The sequence below is a fragment of the Oryctolagus cuniculus genome, chromosome 6, assembly GCF_964237555.1.
Source record: "Oryctolagus cuniculus chromosome 6, mOryCun1.1, whole genome shotgun sequence".
NCBI classification, from domain to species: Eukaryota; Metazoa; Chordata; class Mammalia; order Lagomorpha; family Leporidae; genus Oryctolagus; species Oryctolagus cuniculus.
In genome coordinates, this window is record NC_091437.1 from 134,776,324 (window position 1) to 134,794,260 (window position 17,937).

At 35.6% G+C, this 17,937-nt stretch overlaps 1 protein-coding gene across 3 annotated transcripts in view; it reads left to right on the plus strand.

Annotated features, from left to right (window-relative positions):
- The window catches only part of PKHD1L1 (PKHD1 like 1), a 196,712-nt gene that overhangs the window by 29,992 nt on the left and 148,783 nt on the right, over nucleotides 1-17,937 (plus strand). For all 3 annotated transcript variants that reach the window (XM_070075409.1, XM_051843973.2, XM_070075410.1), the window contains exons 13-21: nucleotides 1,010-1,278; nucleotides 5,395-5,486; nucleotides 8,618-8,777; nucleotides 9,096-9,231; nucleotides 9,922-10,065; nucleotides 11,552-11,709; nucleotides 13,312-13,425; nucleotides 14,844-14,993; nucleotides 16,241-16,365. In XM_070075409.1, coding sequence (XP_069931510.1) covers nucleotides 1,010-1,278; nucleotides 5,395-5,486; nucleotides 8,618-8,777; nucleotides 9,096-9,231; nucleotides 9,922-10,065; nucleotides 11,552-11,709; nucleotides 13,312-13,425; nucleotides 14,844-14,993; nucleotides 16,241-16,365 — 1,348 coding nt within the window. The remainder of the gene's footprint in view (nucleotides 1-1,009; nucleotides 1,279-5,394; nucleotides 5,487-8,617; nucleotides 8,778-9,095; nucleotides 9,232-9,921; nucleotides 10,066-11,551; nucleotides 11,710-13,311; nucleotides 13,426-14,843; nucleotides 14,994-16,240; nucleotides 16,366-17,937) is intronic.

Here is a 17,937-nt window from a genome sequence, read left to right on the forward strand (position 1 = left end):
AAACAGGAAGAGAAAAAAGGAATATTATTGACATGTATCATCAGGAAAAATATTATTTGTACTTTAAGTTATGATTACTAGACCTTTGCACAGATTATGTAGAGATTTTTAAAAATACCTTCTCCTGGTGCAGAAGTAAATGGAAGAGGCAAAAATCCTTGCTTGTGTGCCTTGATCTGTGAGTGAGAACAGGAAATGAGACAAATGTAACTCAAAATTCCTTTTAGCTTGTGGCCCAGGGAAACTTCCCTGATGCTTTCGCATTGACACCGATGCCACTGATACGCTCTGTGTTTGAGTGTGGTATATACCACATGTCTTGTACACACTGCGACATCTGTTTATAATGGTTTCATTGATTGGTAGTTGAAGCAAAATAAATTTAGTTTGCCAGCTTCTTACACTTCTTTGTTTAAAATGACCTTAGACCAGCGGAAGGAAGATTTTTGATATTTGTGATGGGTAACTTTGAAGAAAATTGCATGTATCTGAGAATGCTCCCACTGTAGAAGGTTGAAGTACTCACATTTTTCTCCAAATTCAGCTGAAGAGGCGTAGCTGTTTTTTCCCATATCCAGACAGACTTAGCACCTAGCATTTAGTGATCCTACTTCTTGCAGCATTTCAAGGACGAAGAACAAAAAAAAAAAAAAAAAAAAAAAAAAAAAGAGTGAAACATCTCTTTACTTACTAGGAAAAAACGTAATCACAGCTTTCCACTGGCCATAGTGCGTAGGTATACTTTCTTGGGAATATTCTCTCTTTGATTCTAAGGAGGAGACAGAATCCTAAAGTAGAAAAAGAAAAAATAAAGGAAGAAAAGTATTGAGTGTTTGCTTGGAAAGCATAATCAAGGTATTGGCTCTGTAATTAAATGATCTGAATCTTGAAGTTTGAGAAATTTTTAAAAATGTGAATTGAAATAATTATTTATAACCATCACCCAAACAGACGGCCTGTGGAGATATTGCTTCATGATTCTAATGAAATGCTTCTTTTGCATCATTAGGTGGGAGAGGCCTAAAGCTTGAGGTATGGAATAATAGTCGGCCAGTGCATCTTGAAGAGATACTGGGATATAATGAAAAAACACCAGGGTACCTGGGTGCCCATTGGGTAGATTCAGCTTCTCATGTTTGGCCCATGGAACAAGACACATTTGTTGCTCGCTTCAGTGGATTTTTGGTGCCTCCAGATTCTGATTTTTATAGATTCTACATCAAAGGTGATGACCGTTATGCTATTTATTTCAGCCAGACTGGACTTCCAGAAGATAAGGTAAGGAAGCCATATAGTGTGATGATCATTGTATGGATCTCACTATTTTTTAAGATTAAGTTATTTGAAAGGCAAATAATAGAGGGAGAGGGAGAAATAGAGAGAGATCATTCATCTGCTGGTTCATACCCTAAATGGCCACAATGGCCAGAGCTGGGCTAGGCTTAAGCCAGGATCCAGGAGTCAAGAACTTCTCCTGGGTCTCCCATGTGAGTACAGGGGCCCAAGTACTTTGACCATCTTCTGCTGCTTTCTCAGCCGTGTTAGCAGGGAGCTGGATGGGAAGCAGAGCAGTCAGAACATGAACCAGTGCCCGTATGGGATACAGGCACCACAGGTGGTGGCTTTACCTGCTATGCTACAGCACTGGCCTCATGGACATCACTTTTTAAAAATTCAAACAAATGGCCATATTAAACAATTTATGAGAAACAATATATGATTTTGTTCTTGGGTATTTTAGCACATGATACAAATGATAATGTAAAAAAAAAAACAACCTAGAACCTAAAAGAAATTATCTCCCATCTCTATTTTTGTCTTCCAAGAGAAAAACACACATGCATCTTTTATTGTGTTTTTAAAAATATTTATTTGAAAGGTAGGGTTATGGAGAGAGAAGAGGAGAAAGAGAGAGAGAGAGAGAAAGATCTTCCATTCACTGGTCTACTCCCCAGATGTCTGCAACAGGGCTGGGCTAGGTCAAAGCCAGGAGCCAGGAGCTTCTTCTGGGTCTCCCACATGGGTGGCAGGGGCCCAAGCATTTGCGCCATCTTTCGCTGTTTTCCCAGACAATTAGCAGGGAGCTGGATCAGAAGTGGCACAGCTAGGACACAAACTGAAGCTCATAGGGGATGCTGCTGCTTCAGGCAGTCTGATATGTATCCTTTAAATTGAACATTTTTTATTATGAAAGAATTACAAAAATGTAATACATCTCGAGAATAATGAAAATATTTCATTATTCTACATTTGCTTGGTGATAAGATAAAAGTCTGTCTTTTAAACATATTTGTTTTGGGGGTCTTACATAAATTGAATCATACATCCCATTCCATAGTTATCTTTTGTAACAAATTATTATCAAGTGCTGTCATTAAATAATTTCTATAATAATCATTTTAATGATTGAATAGTGTGCCATAACCTGGGTTTACTTAGATAACTATTTCTGTACTGATAGGTTTTTAAATTACTTCTGAATTTTTATGTCCACCAATAATACTTCATTGAACATCTGTGTTCATTAAATTTTTCTTTATTTTGAATTATTTCCTTAGGACAGTTTCATAAATATTAATAGTTCAAATAAAAATAACATCTGACTCAATTTATATGGCAAGATTGTTTTCAAGCTAATTTCACAAGTTATTTAAACTTGTAATTTATGAACCTATAATTTATGAACCCCAATTTACCATAGCTTCTCAACATGCTTCCTCCAAAGATGGTGCAGTCATTCCTAGTGGGATTCCCAAAATCCACTCATTCTAGTGATGCCTAACAATCTTTGGCATATTTTAGGCCTACCTCTAATGATCTATTTTGGATAAATCCCTCAAAATTCATCACGGTGCAAACAGAATGTTTTATTGAACAATAACATTTTCTTCTTTTTGTTTGCTTTGTTAGTCTTTTTTTATTTCTTTTAACAACATTTTCCTAGTACATATATTTTTATTTTCCATTGCAAGTCTTTTTTTTTAAACTTTTATTTAATGAATATAAATTTCCAAAGTACGACTTATGGATTACAATGGCTTCCCCCCCATACCATCCCTCCCACCCACAACCCTCCCCTTTCCCACTCCCTCTCCCCTTCCATTCACATCAAGATTCATTTTCGATTATCTTAATATACAGAAGCTTATGGATTACAATGGCTTTTTCCCCCCCATAACTTCCCTCCCACCCACAACCCTCCCATCTCCTGCTCCCTCTCCCATTCCATTCACATCAAGATATATTTTCAATTCTCTTTATATATAGGAGATCAATTTAGTATATATTAAGTAGAGATTTCAACGGTTTGCACCCACACAGAAACATAAAGTGTAAAATACTGTTTGAGTACTAGTTATAGCATTAATTCACATTGGACAACACATTAAGGACAGATCCCACATGAGAAGTAGTACACAGTGACTCCTATTGTTGACTTAACAATTTGACACTCTTGTTTATGGCATCAGTAATCTCCCTAGGCTCTTGTCATGAGTTGCAAAGGCTATGGAAGCCTTTTGAGTTTGCCGACTCCGATGCTAGTTAGACAAGGTCATAGTCAAAGCGGAAGTTCTCTCCTCCCTTCAAAGAAAGGTACCTCCTTCTTTGATGGCTTCAGCCAGATCCAAATGCCTTAGGGGCTGATTCTGAGGCCAGAGTGCTGTTTAGGACATCTGCCATTCTATGAGTCTGCTGTGTATCCCACTTCCCATGTTGGATCGTTCTCTCCTTTTTAGTTCTTTCAGTTAGTATTAGCAGACACTAGTCTTGTTTATGTGATCCCTTTGACTCTTAGACCTATCATTTTTATCTATTGTGACCTGAAATTGATCACTTGGAATAGTGAGATGGCATTGGTACATGCCACCTTGATGGGATTGAATTGGAATCCCCAGGCACGTTTCTAACTCTACCATTTGGGACAAGTCAGCTTGAGCTTGTCCCAAATTGTACATCTTCTCCCTCTCTTATTTCCACTCTTATATTTAACGGAGATCACTTTTCAGTTAAATTTAAACACCTAAGAATAATTGTGTGTTAATTACAGAGTTCATTTTGTATTTTTCTATTCTTTTTTTAACTTTGATTTAATGAATATAAATTTCCAAGGTACAGCTTATGGATTACAATGGCTTCCCCCCCCGACTGCTTCCCTCCCACCCACAACCCTCCCATTTCCCGCTCCCTCTCCCCTTCCATTCACATCAAGATTCATTTTCAATTCTCTTTATATACAGAAGATCAGTTTAACATATATTAAGTAAAGATTTCAACAGTTTGCACCCACATAGAAACACAGAGTGAAAAATAGCGTTTGAGTACTAGTTATAGCATTAAATCATAATGTACAGCACATTAATGACAGAGATCCTACATGAGGAGAACAGCTAAAGCTATTTTGTAAAACAAAAACAAAGCCGGAGGCATCACAATACCAGATTTCAGGACATACTACAGGGCAGTAGTAATCAAAACAGCATGGTACTGGTACAGAAACAGATGGATAGACCAATGGAACAGAATAGGAACACCAGAAATCAATCCAAACATCTACAGCCAAATTATATTTGATCAAGGATCCAAAACCAATTCCTGGAGTAGGACAGTCTATTTAATAAATGGTGCTGGGAAAACTGGATTTCCACATGCAGAAGCATGAAGCAAGACCCCTACCTTACACCTTAGAGAAAAATCCACTCAACATGGATTAAAGACCTAAATCTATGACTCGACACCTTCAAATTATTAGAGAACATTGGAGAAACCCTGCAAGAGATTGGCACTGGCAAAGACTTCCTGGAAAAGACCCTGTAGGCTCAGGAAGTCAAAGCCAAAATTAGCTATTGGGATTGCATCAAATTGAGAAGTTTCTGTGCTGCTAAAGAAACAGTCAGGAGAGTGAAGAGGCAACTGACAGAATGGGAAAAAAATATTTGCAAATGTGCTACAGATAAAGGATTAATAACCAGAATCTACAAAGAGATCAAGAAACTCCACAACAACAAAACAAATAACCCATTTAAGAGATGGGCCAAGGACCTCAATAGACATTTTTCAAAAGAAGAAATCCAAATGGCCAACAGACACATGAAAAAATGTTCAAGGTCACTAGCAATCAGGGAAATGCAAATCAAAGCCACAATGAGGTTCCACCTCACCCAGGTGAGAATGGCTCACATTCAGAAATCTACCAACATAGATGCTGGCGAGGATGTGGGGAAAAAGGGACACTAACCCACTGTTGGTTGGGATGCAAACTGGTAAAGCCACTATGAGTCTGTTTTTTTCTATTCTTAAAAGTTCTAATGCTGACAGAAATTATATTTGGTAATATATATTGGTAACTTTTACTGATAAAGTCCTCTTTTCTTTCTCTATCTTTCTGGGGATAAGGTGAGGATTGCATATCATTCTGCCAATGCCAACAGTTACTTTTCCAGTCCAACACAAAGATCAGATGATATTTATCTTCAGAAAGGAAGAGAGTAAGGTTTTTTCCTTGTCTTTAAATTATTGTGTTTTTAAGTGTACATTTTTATTTTATTTGTGTGGAGATAGTTTATTGATTTAATATATTTGTTCATTATTTATAATTTTATTAAATTTTGTTGCTATGACTTTAAGAATACTGGCATTTAGCTAACCAGAGAAATTTGACATTTAAATCAAACTTGTTGCTGAAGTTGTGATGGTGTGAAATTTAGTTAATCCTGGTTTTAGCCCTTTTCTAGTACCTTTCAATTACTACACCCATCTAATTCTGTCTCTACCACTGAGCCAAACCACATGAGTTGATGCCACTGCATATTAACAACACACAATCCCACATCCTGGGCTAGGTGCTGGAAATAAAATACAAGGGATGTTCAAATACAGTCTCTACCCTGAAGGAGCACATCATTTAGCCAAGAAGTGTCAAGTCCAGAGGACAGATGAGGTTAGCACCCAAATAACATATAACCCCATTCAAAAAGCCATTCCTGGTTCCAGAAAATGGGAAGATAAAAGAGATGATATATTCAAAGTGGCTTTGTTACATGGAGGACATGACAAGATGCATTAAGCTCATCTTCCATTTATCATTTGTATCTGTTAGGTTTTACTGCGTAAGAAGCCACTCCAAGTTTTGGTAGTTTCAAACAAGTGTCTAGTATTTAACACAATTTTTTTTTTTTGTTAGCTGGGTAGTTCTTTTGGTCCTAGGTAACTTAGTTCAGGGTTGATGGTCTAGGAGGATCTCACATATCTGGAGCCCCAGCCGACGTAGTTGGGACTTAGATATCGGGGATGCCATTCCAGATGGTCTAGCTCAGTCGTCACATTAGGAGATGAGTTACCCTTAATAAAGAGGACAACACCTAAGCCACACATACTTTTCAATACTCGTTGTATGGATATTTGGTGATATTCCATTGGCCAAAGCAAATGGACTGGTTTGCATTCAAGGTTTGAACAAATAAACCTCACTTCCAGTTGGGAGGGGTTTTTTCCCCTCCCTTCCTATCATGTTACCTTTCCAGACATTGATGAAATTATGCTCAAAAGCATCACAAGCCATTCTGATGGAAATGGAGAGGACTGAAATCAGTGGAACCTGGGACCAATCAAATACAATCTTCTTACTGAGATCTCAGTGGAACTGACATGGGAAAACCATTCCAGTCTTTTCTCCTCTTTCTTTTGCTTCCAGTTCTCTATATAATATACTTGAATGCTTTCTTTTTTTTTTTTAAGCCAAGATAACTAGTAAGCAAGTTCAAGTTAAGTAGAGTGCCTGATTAATACTGCAATCATCAGTGCATTTTCTGATGTTGTCTTGGTTTTAGAGAATGAATTAAATGGACCTGCTTGGTAGGAGGCTAGAACTTGAGTCAAAGCGACTGTTAATATATCTGCTGTCTGGCCTCTGTGTTCCTGCAAAACCAGTAGAACCTTCCCTTACAATAATTAATTCTGCAGTCAAGGCCATTCTAGCTGGTTTATTGCACAGAGATTCCCAGAGCCTTTCCAAAACTAGCTCAGATTACCAGGTCATTCTACTTGGATAGGAGAGTTCCATCCCTGAGTGTATCTCTTTTTTGTACCTTGTTCTGTTGTAACCTCTACCTCAGTTACTCAGTGTTTAAAAAAATCTTTAAATCGTTAAATTCTGCCTCTGTTATTCAAAGGAAAAAAGAGAATAATATAAACATAATAATGTCTGTCAAGTGCTTAGTTTAGTGTCTTGCATACAGAGGGTTCTTAATATTTTCAAACTGTGAGTAAGGATAGATAATTTAATAGTACTTCTTTGAGTCCTGCTCCTTAATTAGTGTTGGCCATCTCAGTTTGGAAGAGCTGGTGAACAGTTTCATAGGCAACCAAGTGCTTGATAGTTTATCCCTCAGTATTGCTTCTATCAGGTGGACTGTGCAGAGCCATATTATCCTAGACATGTGAGAGATGACAAGTATCTCTCGGGGCCTTCCACAATCTATGGATGCTTATTTTCATATAAAAGAATACATGTTCAATGATGTGTGACAATGTAGAGGGGATTCCTGCAGGCTTCTTCACAGAATGTTGACATTGATAGAGACATAGGTGAGGAAGCAAGAATTTTTCATTCACTTGTAGCAGCTGACCAATGAGCACCTTATCCAGGGTGCATGGTTAGATAATGGGCAGAGGATTGAAGAATCCAAATACTCAGTGTGAATCCCATTCTAGTTGTTGGAGGGCTATAGTCACTCTAATCAGTAGAAGTTCCAGAGGCAACATTTTTTTGAAAGATTTATTTGTTTATTTGAAGGCAGAGTTATGTGAGAGAAAGATTGAGAGTGAGACAGAGAGACAGAGAGTAAGATCTTCCATCTGCTGGTTCACTCCCCAGTGGCTGCAACACCTGGAGCTGGGCTGATCTGAAGCCAGGAGCCAGCAGCTTGTTCCTGGTCTCCCACCTGGGTGCAGGAGCCCAAGCACTTGAGCCATCTTCTGCTGCTTTCCATGGTGCATTAGCAGGGAGTTGGATCAGAAGGGAAGCAGCTGGGATTCAAACCAGCACCCATGTGGCATGCTGGTTTGCAGGCGGTAGCTTTACTGCTATGCCACAGCGCTGGCCCTGGGAGTCAACATTTTGTCCCCCAAGTTACAAAGGGATCCAAATTTAAAGAACTCTAGAGTAGGAGCTTTCCTCTCTGATGTATACAACCATTCAGGTATAAATTATGTGAAGCATCTAAGCCTGCCTATCATTTTCTTGAACATGCAAGTATTAAAGTATTTAACCTCTACATGTTCTCTGTGTTGTATGCCAGTCAATTACCATTGTAATATATGGTGTTATTTTGTTTTAAATGTCTTGAGGATAAAGGATAGTACCTTTCTCAGTAAACATTTGTTGACTAAGATGAATGAATTATCCATGAATGCAAATAACTCTCCACTAATAAGATATCCTACATAATTCATTTTATTTTAGCAAACTACTATGAAACTTTGAATATTTTAAACTTTTAATTAAAACGCACTATATTATAAATCATTTAAAGGGAAATTTTTATATAATGCTATTTTATTCATTGAAAAATATTATGTGTTCTTGAAAAGAAGTTATATTCATTTTAATATTTTCCAGATATTATATAGAAATCTTGCTGCAGGAATACAGATTAAGTGCTTTTGTTGATGTTGGACTGTACCAGTATAAAAATGTGTATACTGAGCAGCAAACAGGAGATGCAATTAATGAAGAACAAGTTATCAAATCCCAGTCAACAATCATCCAGGAAATACAGGTTTGCTATGCTTATAGATCCTTTTTATAGAAGGTAAATGTCCAAAGACAGGAGCACTATTTGGTTATTAATTTTACTAGGTAAAATATTATATTGTTAGAAAACAATTAAGGACAATTACTGAATGGTAGCTTAGGGTATTTGTACTATAAATCAAATAGGCTGTTGCTTAATAAGAAACATTTGTAAATATTTTTTAAAAAATATCTTTTGCAGTAAAATCAAGCAATAAAGAAAAATTGAATAGATGAATTGTAATACCTTTAAAATGGATTTTTCTATATATTAAAGATATTTTATTTTAAAATTGGAAAATAGGTTGTAACATTGGAACACTGGGAAACAGCAAGTGCAGCTAATGAAGTTCAGCAGATCGTAATAACCAGCCCATGTGTGGAAGCTAATTCATGCTCCCAATACCAATACAGATTAATCTACAACATGGAAAAAACTGGTACGTTATAAATAATTAAAGAGATGTTATTTCTTCTCATCCATAGATATAAAATATGTGGACCACTCAAATTCTACTCTTTGAAAAATATGGTTTTACTGATATGCTAGAGGCAAGAGTTACAAAAAGAAGCTTCAGACTCAGTTAGAAAATAGCAGTAATATAGATAGTTTTCTGGCATATTTCATAGTTTTTTTAAAATAAGGATAATTATAAATGCATATCTAAATGCATGTAAGGATTTTGTATATCTTTGACTTTTAGGTGTAAGTTAATAAAATAGAAATTTGATTCATTATTGCAGAGAAATAAGCATGTCTCAATTTTATGGATTAAGTGACAGACCTATGAAACATTATTAATTAATAAGCAACATCGCATTCTGTATTTTGTAATTCTAAAAAAATAATTTTGATATTTCTGTTCATTGTTTCATTTAGTAAATATTGACAAGTGCTGTTCACCAAACTCAGTGATTATTGTGGAAATAACAAAATATGAGTTCTGTCCCCAAGGAAATCACAAACCTATTAAATGGCCAATATTTCTGAACTTGAACCAATTTTAGATCACAATTTCTCTAAATGATAATTTATATGATACAGAGCATAGGGTGCTTCAGAAATTTAAGGAGTAGGTGCAGTAATCGGAAAGATTTCAACTCTTGTGTTTGTTTAATCCCTTCAAAAGCCTTGATACCTGCTGATGCTACCGACTTCATATTACAATCAGCCTTAAATGACCTCTGGTCTATAAAACCAGACAAAGTTCAAGTAATGAGAACACAGAATTCTCAGAGCTTTATCTACATGATAACCTTTATATCAACTAGAGGTAAGCAGTATTTCATTTTATATTTCCTTGGAAATAAATTTGTGCCCTGTGCAACTCCACTTTAAAATATATAGATTTTCTAAGGTGACAGAGAAACAAAAATGGATTTCTAACCTTTATCAGTTTCAGAAGAAGTAGAAATCAAATGGGCGGTAATTTAAGTTTTAGTTGTGTTTCAAGGAATGTACAATTCTAATGCATGAGAAAAGCAGTGTATGCAGTACAAATGCACTAACATAATAGCATGCTTTACAAATGGGTGAAAGAATTGGTTCTGAAGGCAGTATTTAAGTAACCCAGTATTGTTCAGGAGACACTGCTTTGATTGAATCTTGCCAGATGAAAGTATGTGGTGGTCAAATTCACATGAGAAACACTGAATACTGCTACTGTTCCTTGCAGATTGACAGAGTTCATCAGATTATTAAAATATGTGAGAAATCCTACAGTAAGAAGCCCATATTTTCTGTGCTTAATGCAAACTTCTTTGGTCTCTCTACACCTCCCTCTTTCTTTTTCCTTCGTAGTAATAGCCATTAACCTCTTGCTAATGTTTCACATAGGCACTTTGGAAAATATTGAGGTAGACATTCTGTCTTAAAGGTAAGTTTAGAAAACAATTTGGCTATTTGGTATATCTAGCCCACAAAGCAGGTCCCTGAATATGTGTGCATTTACTACTCATTGGGAATCATTATTTTCCAAATTCATGTAAGTAAAATATAATCTCAGTGTTTGTCTCCTTTTATGAAATTGTTAATTTTAATGTTGAATAGAGGATGAAGAATTTAGGTTTATATGAATTAAACTTCTAAAACTCATCCACCAAATTAGAGTGTCTAATTATTATATAAATATCAATATGTGTATCCTTTTTGATCCACTTATAGATAAGAAAGAAATTTTAAAGCTTCAGCAGTGACCAAAATCATAACCATACTCATTTACCCAAATAATAAGACTCTACCTGAAAAAGGTAAATGGCATTCCATAGGTAAAACACCCTTCCAAAGAGAAGAGATGTCTGAGGACAAGCCTGTGTTTCTCTTAAAGTGAGATTGGATAAAAAAGCCTCACATGCCTGTAGTTTTCCTGGAATTCAGTTTATGCACTATTTACTTTTAAAGAAAATGGCAATATTCTAGCCTTGCCCTTTGTATTAAAATAATGGTGCCAACACAAGACTAAAGAGTCTTTTGCAATATCCAGCTGCTCATTGAACTTCACCTCATAGTCTTAATGCAACCTTCCTTCTATCTCCTTTTAAGCTATAGAAGCAGAACCTTCAATGAATAGCATTTAACTGATTTGCTAGTTTTGCTATGGTTAAATTTGCTCAGATTTAAGGATCTCCATCATCTGCATTCATTCTTCTTTTGTAATAATGGGGCTTCAAATAGAGCCACTCTGGTTATATTTGAGTAACCAAGTATATTGATATTTTATTAATTAACTTTTTAAAATTCTGTTTGATACTTCATTGCAGGAGACTTTGAGCTACTTGATTATGAAGTCCTAGAAGGGAATAACGTCACTTTGTATATCACAGAACAGATCAAAGGAAAACCCAGTATGGAGACATTCACATTGAATTGGGATGGGATTGCTTCTAAGCCTCTTACCCCCTGGCCATCAGCACATGATGTATGTTTTAGGAATGTTCCTACCATGCATTTTCCCTGCATCTTCTCACAGCATTGACTGGGTATTTGTAGACAGATGGGAAGGAGATACTACAAAAATCACTAAAAATCATTTAGAATATGACGGACTTGCCTCAGTATCAGCATGGACATTTTTTTCAGAAAGGGGACTCTGAGACAATCTACCACCCCCTTTTCCAGACAAGACATCTCAAAGACAGTGCCTTGCTCTGCTTCCACAAAGAGGCTTGGTGTCCTTCTATCTACCCTAGCATTGTTCTTCATTCGAAATTCAATTTGACATCATGTGAAAGTGAGAACTTTCTTGACAGATATAGTACAGTGCAAGCTCAAATATAAATTATTGGTTAGTTTAAATATATTGTTATTTTATTAAATATAAAGTCATTTAAGTGTCAATCTTCATAAAAAACACTTTAAAGAGTACTAATGTAGTCTCCTATTTGGCATGGTGGATTGGAGCCACCCCATAGTGAGGACAGAAGGAAAGAAGTGTTACAATGATAGAGAAAAGGAAAGGGAAGTTCTTATATCTGTGCCAACAGGATTTATGAGGGAGCTGTTGATATATGCTTATGAATTACTGAGTTTAGACAACAACCTGTACAAGGTATTTTAAGTTAATATTCATTTGATGAATAAAATTTATACATTGTTCATAATTCTAAACTTCAATTTACTCTTGTCTTTTGCCAGACACATAGATAAAAAATTGTTGCAGACTCATGAATGTATCAATTCCTGTATATTCCAGAATTTCTTTTATTTTTGAATAATCATAAACAAAGAAATCTTTATTGAAAAGTAGAAATCAGTGGAGTCTATACTTTCTCCAGTTAATTTTAAGTTAGTTGTGAGAACTATTTTTTGGGTTTATATGCTTTATTTCAATTTACTCTCACAAAGAACTGTGAAGTTGACAAAAAGGTAAAATACTTAAATGCTGCCTCTAATTACATAATCCCAACATTCTCATACAGCAAATACAGACAGTACAGTTAACCTTTTTTATCTTAAAGTTCCAACTGTAGAATGAAAATATTTGAGGAAAAAAAATTCTACCTGTACTCAACCTGTATAGACTTATTTTCTCTTGTGATTACTGCATCAATCATACAGTATATTGTATTAGGAAACATTGGTAATCTAGCAGTGATTTAAAGTATTTAGGAAATGAGCATCTGTGGATTTTGATTTCCAGAGGAGGCCCCATGGACTGAGCTGACAGTGTTGAAATCATTGGTTGCAGTGGGAGATATATCTCTGAATATGGAAAGGGAATGTACCTAATTAATGGGACTTTTTTTGCTCCCTTTACCAAACAAATATGTCTACCTTTTAATGATATTTTAAATAAGTTAATATTAGCTAATTGGATGTAATTATTGTAAAATAAAACTTATAGAAAGTCACTGGACACTAAAATTATCCTATGTTAAATTAAAATGATTTAGGAGGTGATCTCATAATTATGGCTAAAATATGAAAATATCCCATTATACCTAATCATTATAATTAGTAAAATGTAACTGATGTTCTTTCTGTTAAAAAGAAATTGCTAAACTTTGTATTGTTAATTTAGTTTCAGGTAGCAGTGGAAGAAATGGTTAGCGCTAAGTGTCCACCACAAATTGCAAATTTTGAAGAAGGATTTGCTGTGAAATACTTCAGAGACTATGAAACTGATTTTAACCTGGTATGGAGTGCATAATAAACTGTGAAACTGGTCAAATACGAATGTTTAGAATTTTAGGACTAGGTTTTGAACCAGCATTCTTTTAACATAAAATTGCAAACAATTATTTTGTTGTACATTTATCAATAAAGCCCGTTTTAACATCTTGTCCTATTATAAAATGGTTGATGAAAGCAGTTTATCACAACATGTGAGTTTTCTTCCTCATAGAAAGTAGGTAAGGCAAGTAAATATAAGATGTATAGAATTTTTGTTTGTTTTCTTTATCTGGTGGCCAAGTATAGCCTTTTTCCTCACTGACTTCAGAGAATACAATCTGTAATGCGCATTTCTTAGTAAATTGCTTCCCTTGCTTTTTTGAAATCCCTTTCTGGTCAGTTGGTACAATGCCTAGTCATTCTTTCTTCATGAAATGTAATGATTTTCCTTTGATATACAGTAAAGGAAACATAATTTCCCAATTTTTATTTTGAGGACTTGAGGGAGCCAGACAGTCACCATTTCCAAGGGAATACCGTAAGAACATGAGACGCATAGTTGAGTTATTTAATTCAGGTCAATATTCTAGAAATAAATGGGAATCCTTAAAATTGGATCCCATTACACTTTACATGAGCAGATTTATTTGTGGGAAAAGAGGAAAATCTTTCCCTCCAGTGGGTAATCTTTTCAACTTAATGACTATTCGCGTACTCGGATGCTCCCGTTCTGAGTGTGGTGCCAACAACCACAAGGAAATGTGGTTGGCATTCGACTCCTTTCCTCCATCTCCCCTTACCACCCCAGCACATATTCCATGTGCCTTCAAACTCTTTGCATTTCCCAACCCCAACATCTCCCACACCTCTGCTTTTTTTCTCAGATTCTATCCTGTCTCTGCAGACACCAGGCCCTTTTTTCCCATTTGAACAATGCTTTTACAGCTTTTCTCTTTGAACTCTTATTTATCTTGAAATACTGAACTCATTTCTCCCATTTCTTTTTGCTTGTATGTGATTAACTCATCAACTTTAGTATTATAAGTACTGCATCTTTATCCCAGACTGGTAGCCTTTAGTGAAAGGGGAAAATATTCTTCACTGCCTTAATCCTGAAGATTAAACCAAAAACAAACAAAAGCCTGGCATACAGTAAACACTGAATAAACATTCATGGAAGCAATGAAAAATGCCCACAAAGAGCTCATAAAAGAAGGAAAAAGATGGGACTTAGGAAATAGTCAAATATATGCACAAGGGATTGTATGGTTATGAATCCAAATGAAGCTTTAGAATTTCAGGGAACATTTCAAGTTCAAGTTCAAGTAGTTTCTGAAACAATGGGGTCTGAATTGGAGCTTGAACAACTTGGATGGAGATGTGTAGGGAAAAGCAAGACAATAAATCCCGTTTTCACTGGCAGTGTTATTGTTTCTGTAGGAACAGATTAATAGAGGGCAGAAGACAGCTGAGACTGACGCTTACTGTGGTCGTTACTCCCTGAAAAACCCAGCTGTGCTTTTTGACTCAGCAGATGTTAAGCCAAACAGAATACCATATGGAGACCTTTCATTATTTCCTTATAATCAGGTAAGCGCAACAAAATGATATGCTAATTGAATCTGGAAAATACCTTGGTAATAAAATTTCATGAAATTCGAAGACAAGGAGACATGCTTGCCGTGTGAAAGCATTTCATGTTGGACAGGCACGCAGTTCACGTTCTGGGTGCTGTGCTGTCCCCTTCTGGTGATTCGCAGCCTATGTGTCATGTGTCTTGTATTCTGCTCTGTCTCATAATCCCAGAAGAAACTACTTAATCCAAGTTCAAATAACAAAACAATTAGAAATGTGAAACCTCGTCCAGTTTTCTACATTAGTTTGGAAGAAACAAAAATGGCTATAACCACCGTGGATGATATTGGGTGTCCAGTCAGGGGAAAGTAAAAAAAACAAATCATGACCAGAGCAAATGGCAGTTTTCGTACGATGATTTAAGACTGGCATCATAGATGCATCCTTGTTGTTTGTTTGCTTCGGATTCTCAAATTGTGGCACTTGTTCTCAAGTCCAAAGTTCTCAAAATATTTGGCAAGCTTAAAGACCATTAACATTTGTATTTAATTGCTATTTTGTGGTAATATTCATCTCTAAGTACTCAGCTGCATTCACATCCCAGTTAATCTGCCGGAATGTTTACTTTTCGTCTCCTTCCACACAATAGCCTTTTAAGTCGACTGCACAGTTTACTTACAGTTTGTACATGCATATTTCAGTAGGAAATGACTTGTTTCCATTTAAAAACTTATTTTATTTGAAAGGCAGAGAGACAGATACACACACACACATACTTAGAGAGAGAGAGAGAGAGAGAGAGTGAGAGAGAAACTCCATTCAGTTTTCTCACATGGTAGCAGGGACCCAACTACTTAAGTCATCACTTGCTGCTTCCCAGAGTTTGTGTTAGTAAGACGTGGTGTCAGGAATCAGAACTCGTTATCAAACCCAGGCACTCTGATATGGGACATGGGCATCCTACCCACTAGACTAAATGCCCATCTCTATTAATTTTTTTTAAGAAAACTATGTCTAAGAAAACAACAAAGGATTAATCATTAGTTGTAAAGCAACTTTAATTCCACTTGCTCCTCTATAAATTCTACCCCAGTTGTTTTGTAACTAACTGAAATTAACCATTCCCTTTTCTGTGTTCTGGTATGCTTTATATTCAAAATGCTCAATAAATAGTTATTGGGTTGTTTTGAACTAATTTGAGTTGCTTCAAAGGAATTTAATGGTAAGATATTGCCACTGATTTTTTTTTTCATTTCTTATAGTTATGTTTTGCATACAAAGGATTTCTGGCAAATTTTATTGGCCTCAAATTCCAATTCCAAGACAATGGCAGGATTACTAGAAGCACTGATACACAGTTCCCATATAAATTTGCTTATGGAAACACGTAAGTTACACTTTGAATTTGAAAGTTTAAGTTATATATACGTGTGGTATAAGTACAGTATGTAAACCTTGAAGCTAAAACACACTCTTTTCTTAGACTTTATTTATTATGTGTTTTGTTTTCGATTTTGGGGTGGAGGGCATGTATACCATGGATTGGACTGTGATTTTCCTGGTCTCTATAGATGTTTCCTGACAGAAATGCTTGTAACAAAAAGAAATCTATAGATTATGAAAGCAAAAATTTGTCAAATATCATCACCCATGACCATTTAAAATTAAAAACAATGTTTAACTTTAGCATTGAAATTATATATATTTTTTAAATCTAACAATCTTCCTAGTTACAGAAGGAGGGCAGAAAGAGATTTATTAAAATATTGTCATTAGATTTCTATCACTGAAAACAGATTCTTGTCATATGTTAGTAGAGAAATAAAATATTTTGATAAATATATCAGAACAGAAGAAGAAAATATATTTTGAAATACTTGCTTTGCCAAAAGTTAGACACAGATATGCAAATGAAGAAATTTAAAGTCAGAAAATAAATTAGTTTAAAGAAAGTTATTTAATAACCACAGTAGCTATATTCTCAAGCACAATTTAATCTTATATAATTATGTTTTGTTTTTTTCTTGTTATATTTTCTGAAATATATAACAATCCTAACTTTACATTTCTATATGCAATACATGCAAGAATTTTATTTATAAGTAATAATGAAAACACCTACATATACTTTTCTGTTTTACAAAGTATTCCTGTAAATTTTAGCCATACACATAAAGTAAAACACTTGCTTTCTAAGTGCACAATTCAGTGAATTTTTTTTTTTTTTTTTTTTTTTTTTTTTTTAAATTTTTGACAGGCAGAGTGGACAGTGAGAGAGAGAGACAGAGAGAGAAAGGTCTTCCTTTTGCCGTTGGTTCACCCTCCAATGGCCGCCGCTGCAGCCGGCGCACCGCGCTGATCCGATGGCAGGAGCCAGGATCCAGGTGCTTTTCCTGGTCTCCCATGGGGTGCAGGGCCCAAGCACCTGGGCCATCCTCCACTGCACTCCCTGGCCATAGCAGAGAGCTGGCCTGGAAGAGGGGCAACCGGGACAGAATCCGGCGCCCCGACCGGGACTAGAACCCGGTGTGCCGGCGCCGCAAGGTAGAGGATTAGCCTATTGAGCCACGGCGCCGGCCAATTCAGTGAATTTTAAGAAATATATTCAGTCATGTAACCAACACTCTGATAAAGATATACAGTATTTCCTTTCCACTATTTTATAAGCATTTTTCTTTCAAGTAAAGTTTGAGTCATAAAAGTAACATATTATGATTTTTTATATTGAAAAGATTTCTAGTATATTTCTTTTTTCTGTCAGAGCTCATACTTTATGTCATTTAAGTGCTATCATTTTATAATTTTGTATATGTAAATATATAATATAAAATATATATTTGGTATATATAATTTTGTATGCTTATATAATTTTGTATCATACTTTAATATATGTCATTTAAGTGCTGTCATTTTATAATACATGAAGAATGCTATCCTAGTCTCATCCTGGAGATGAGAC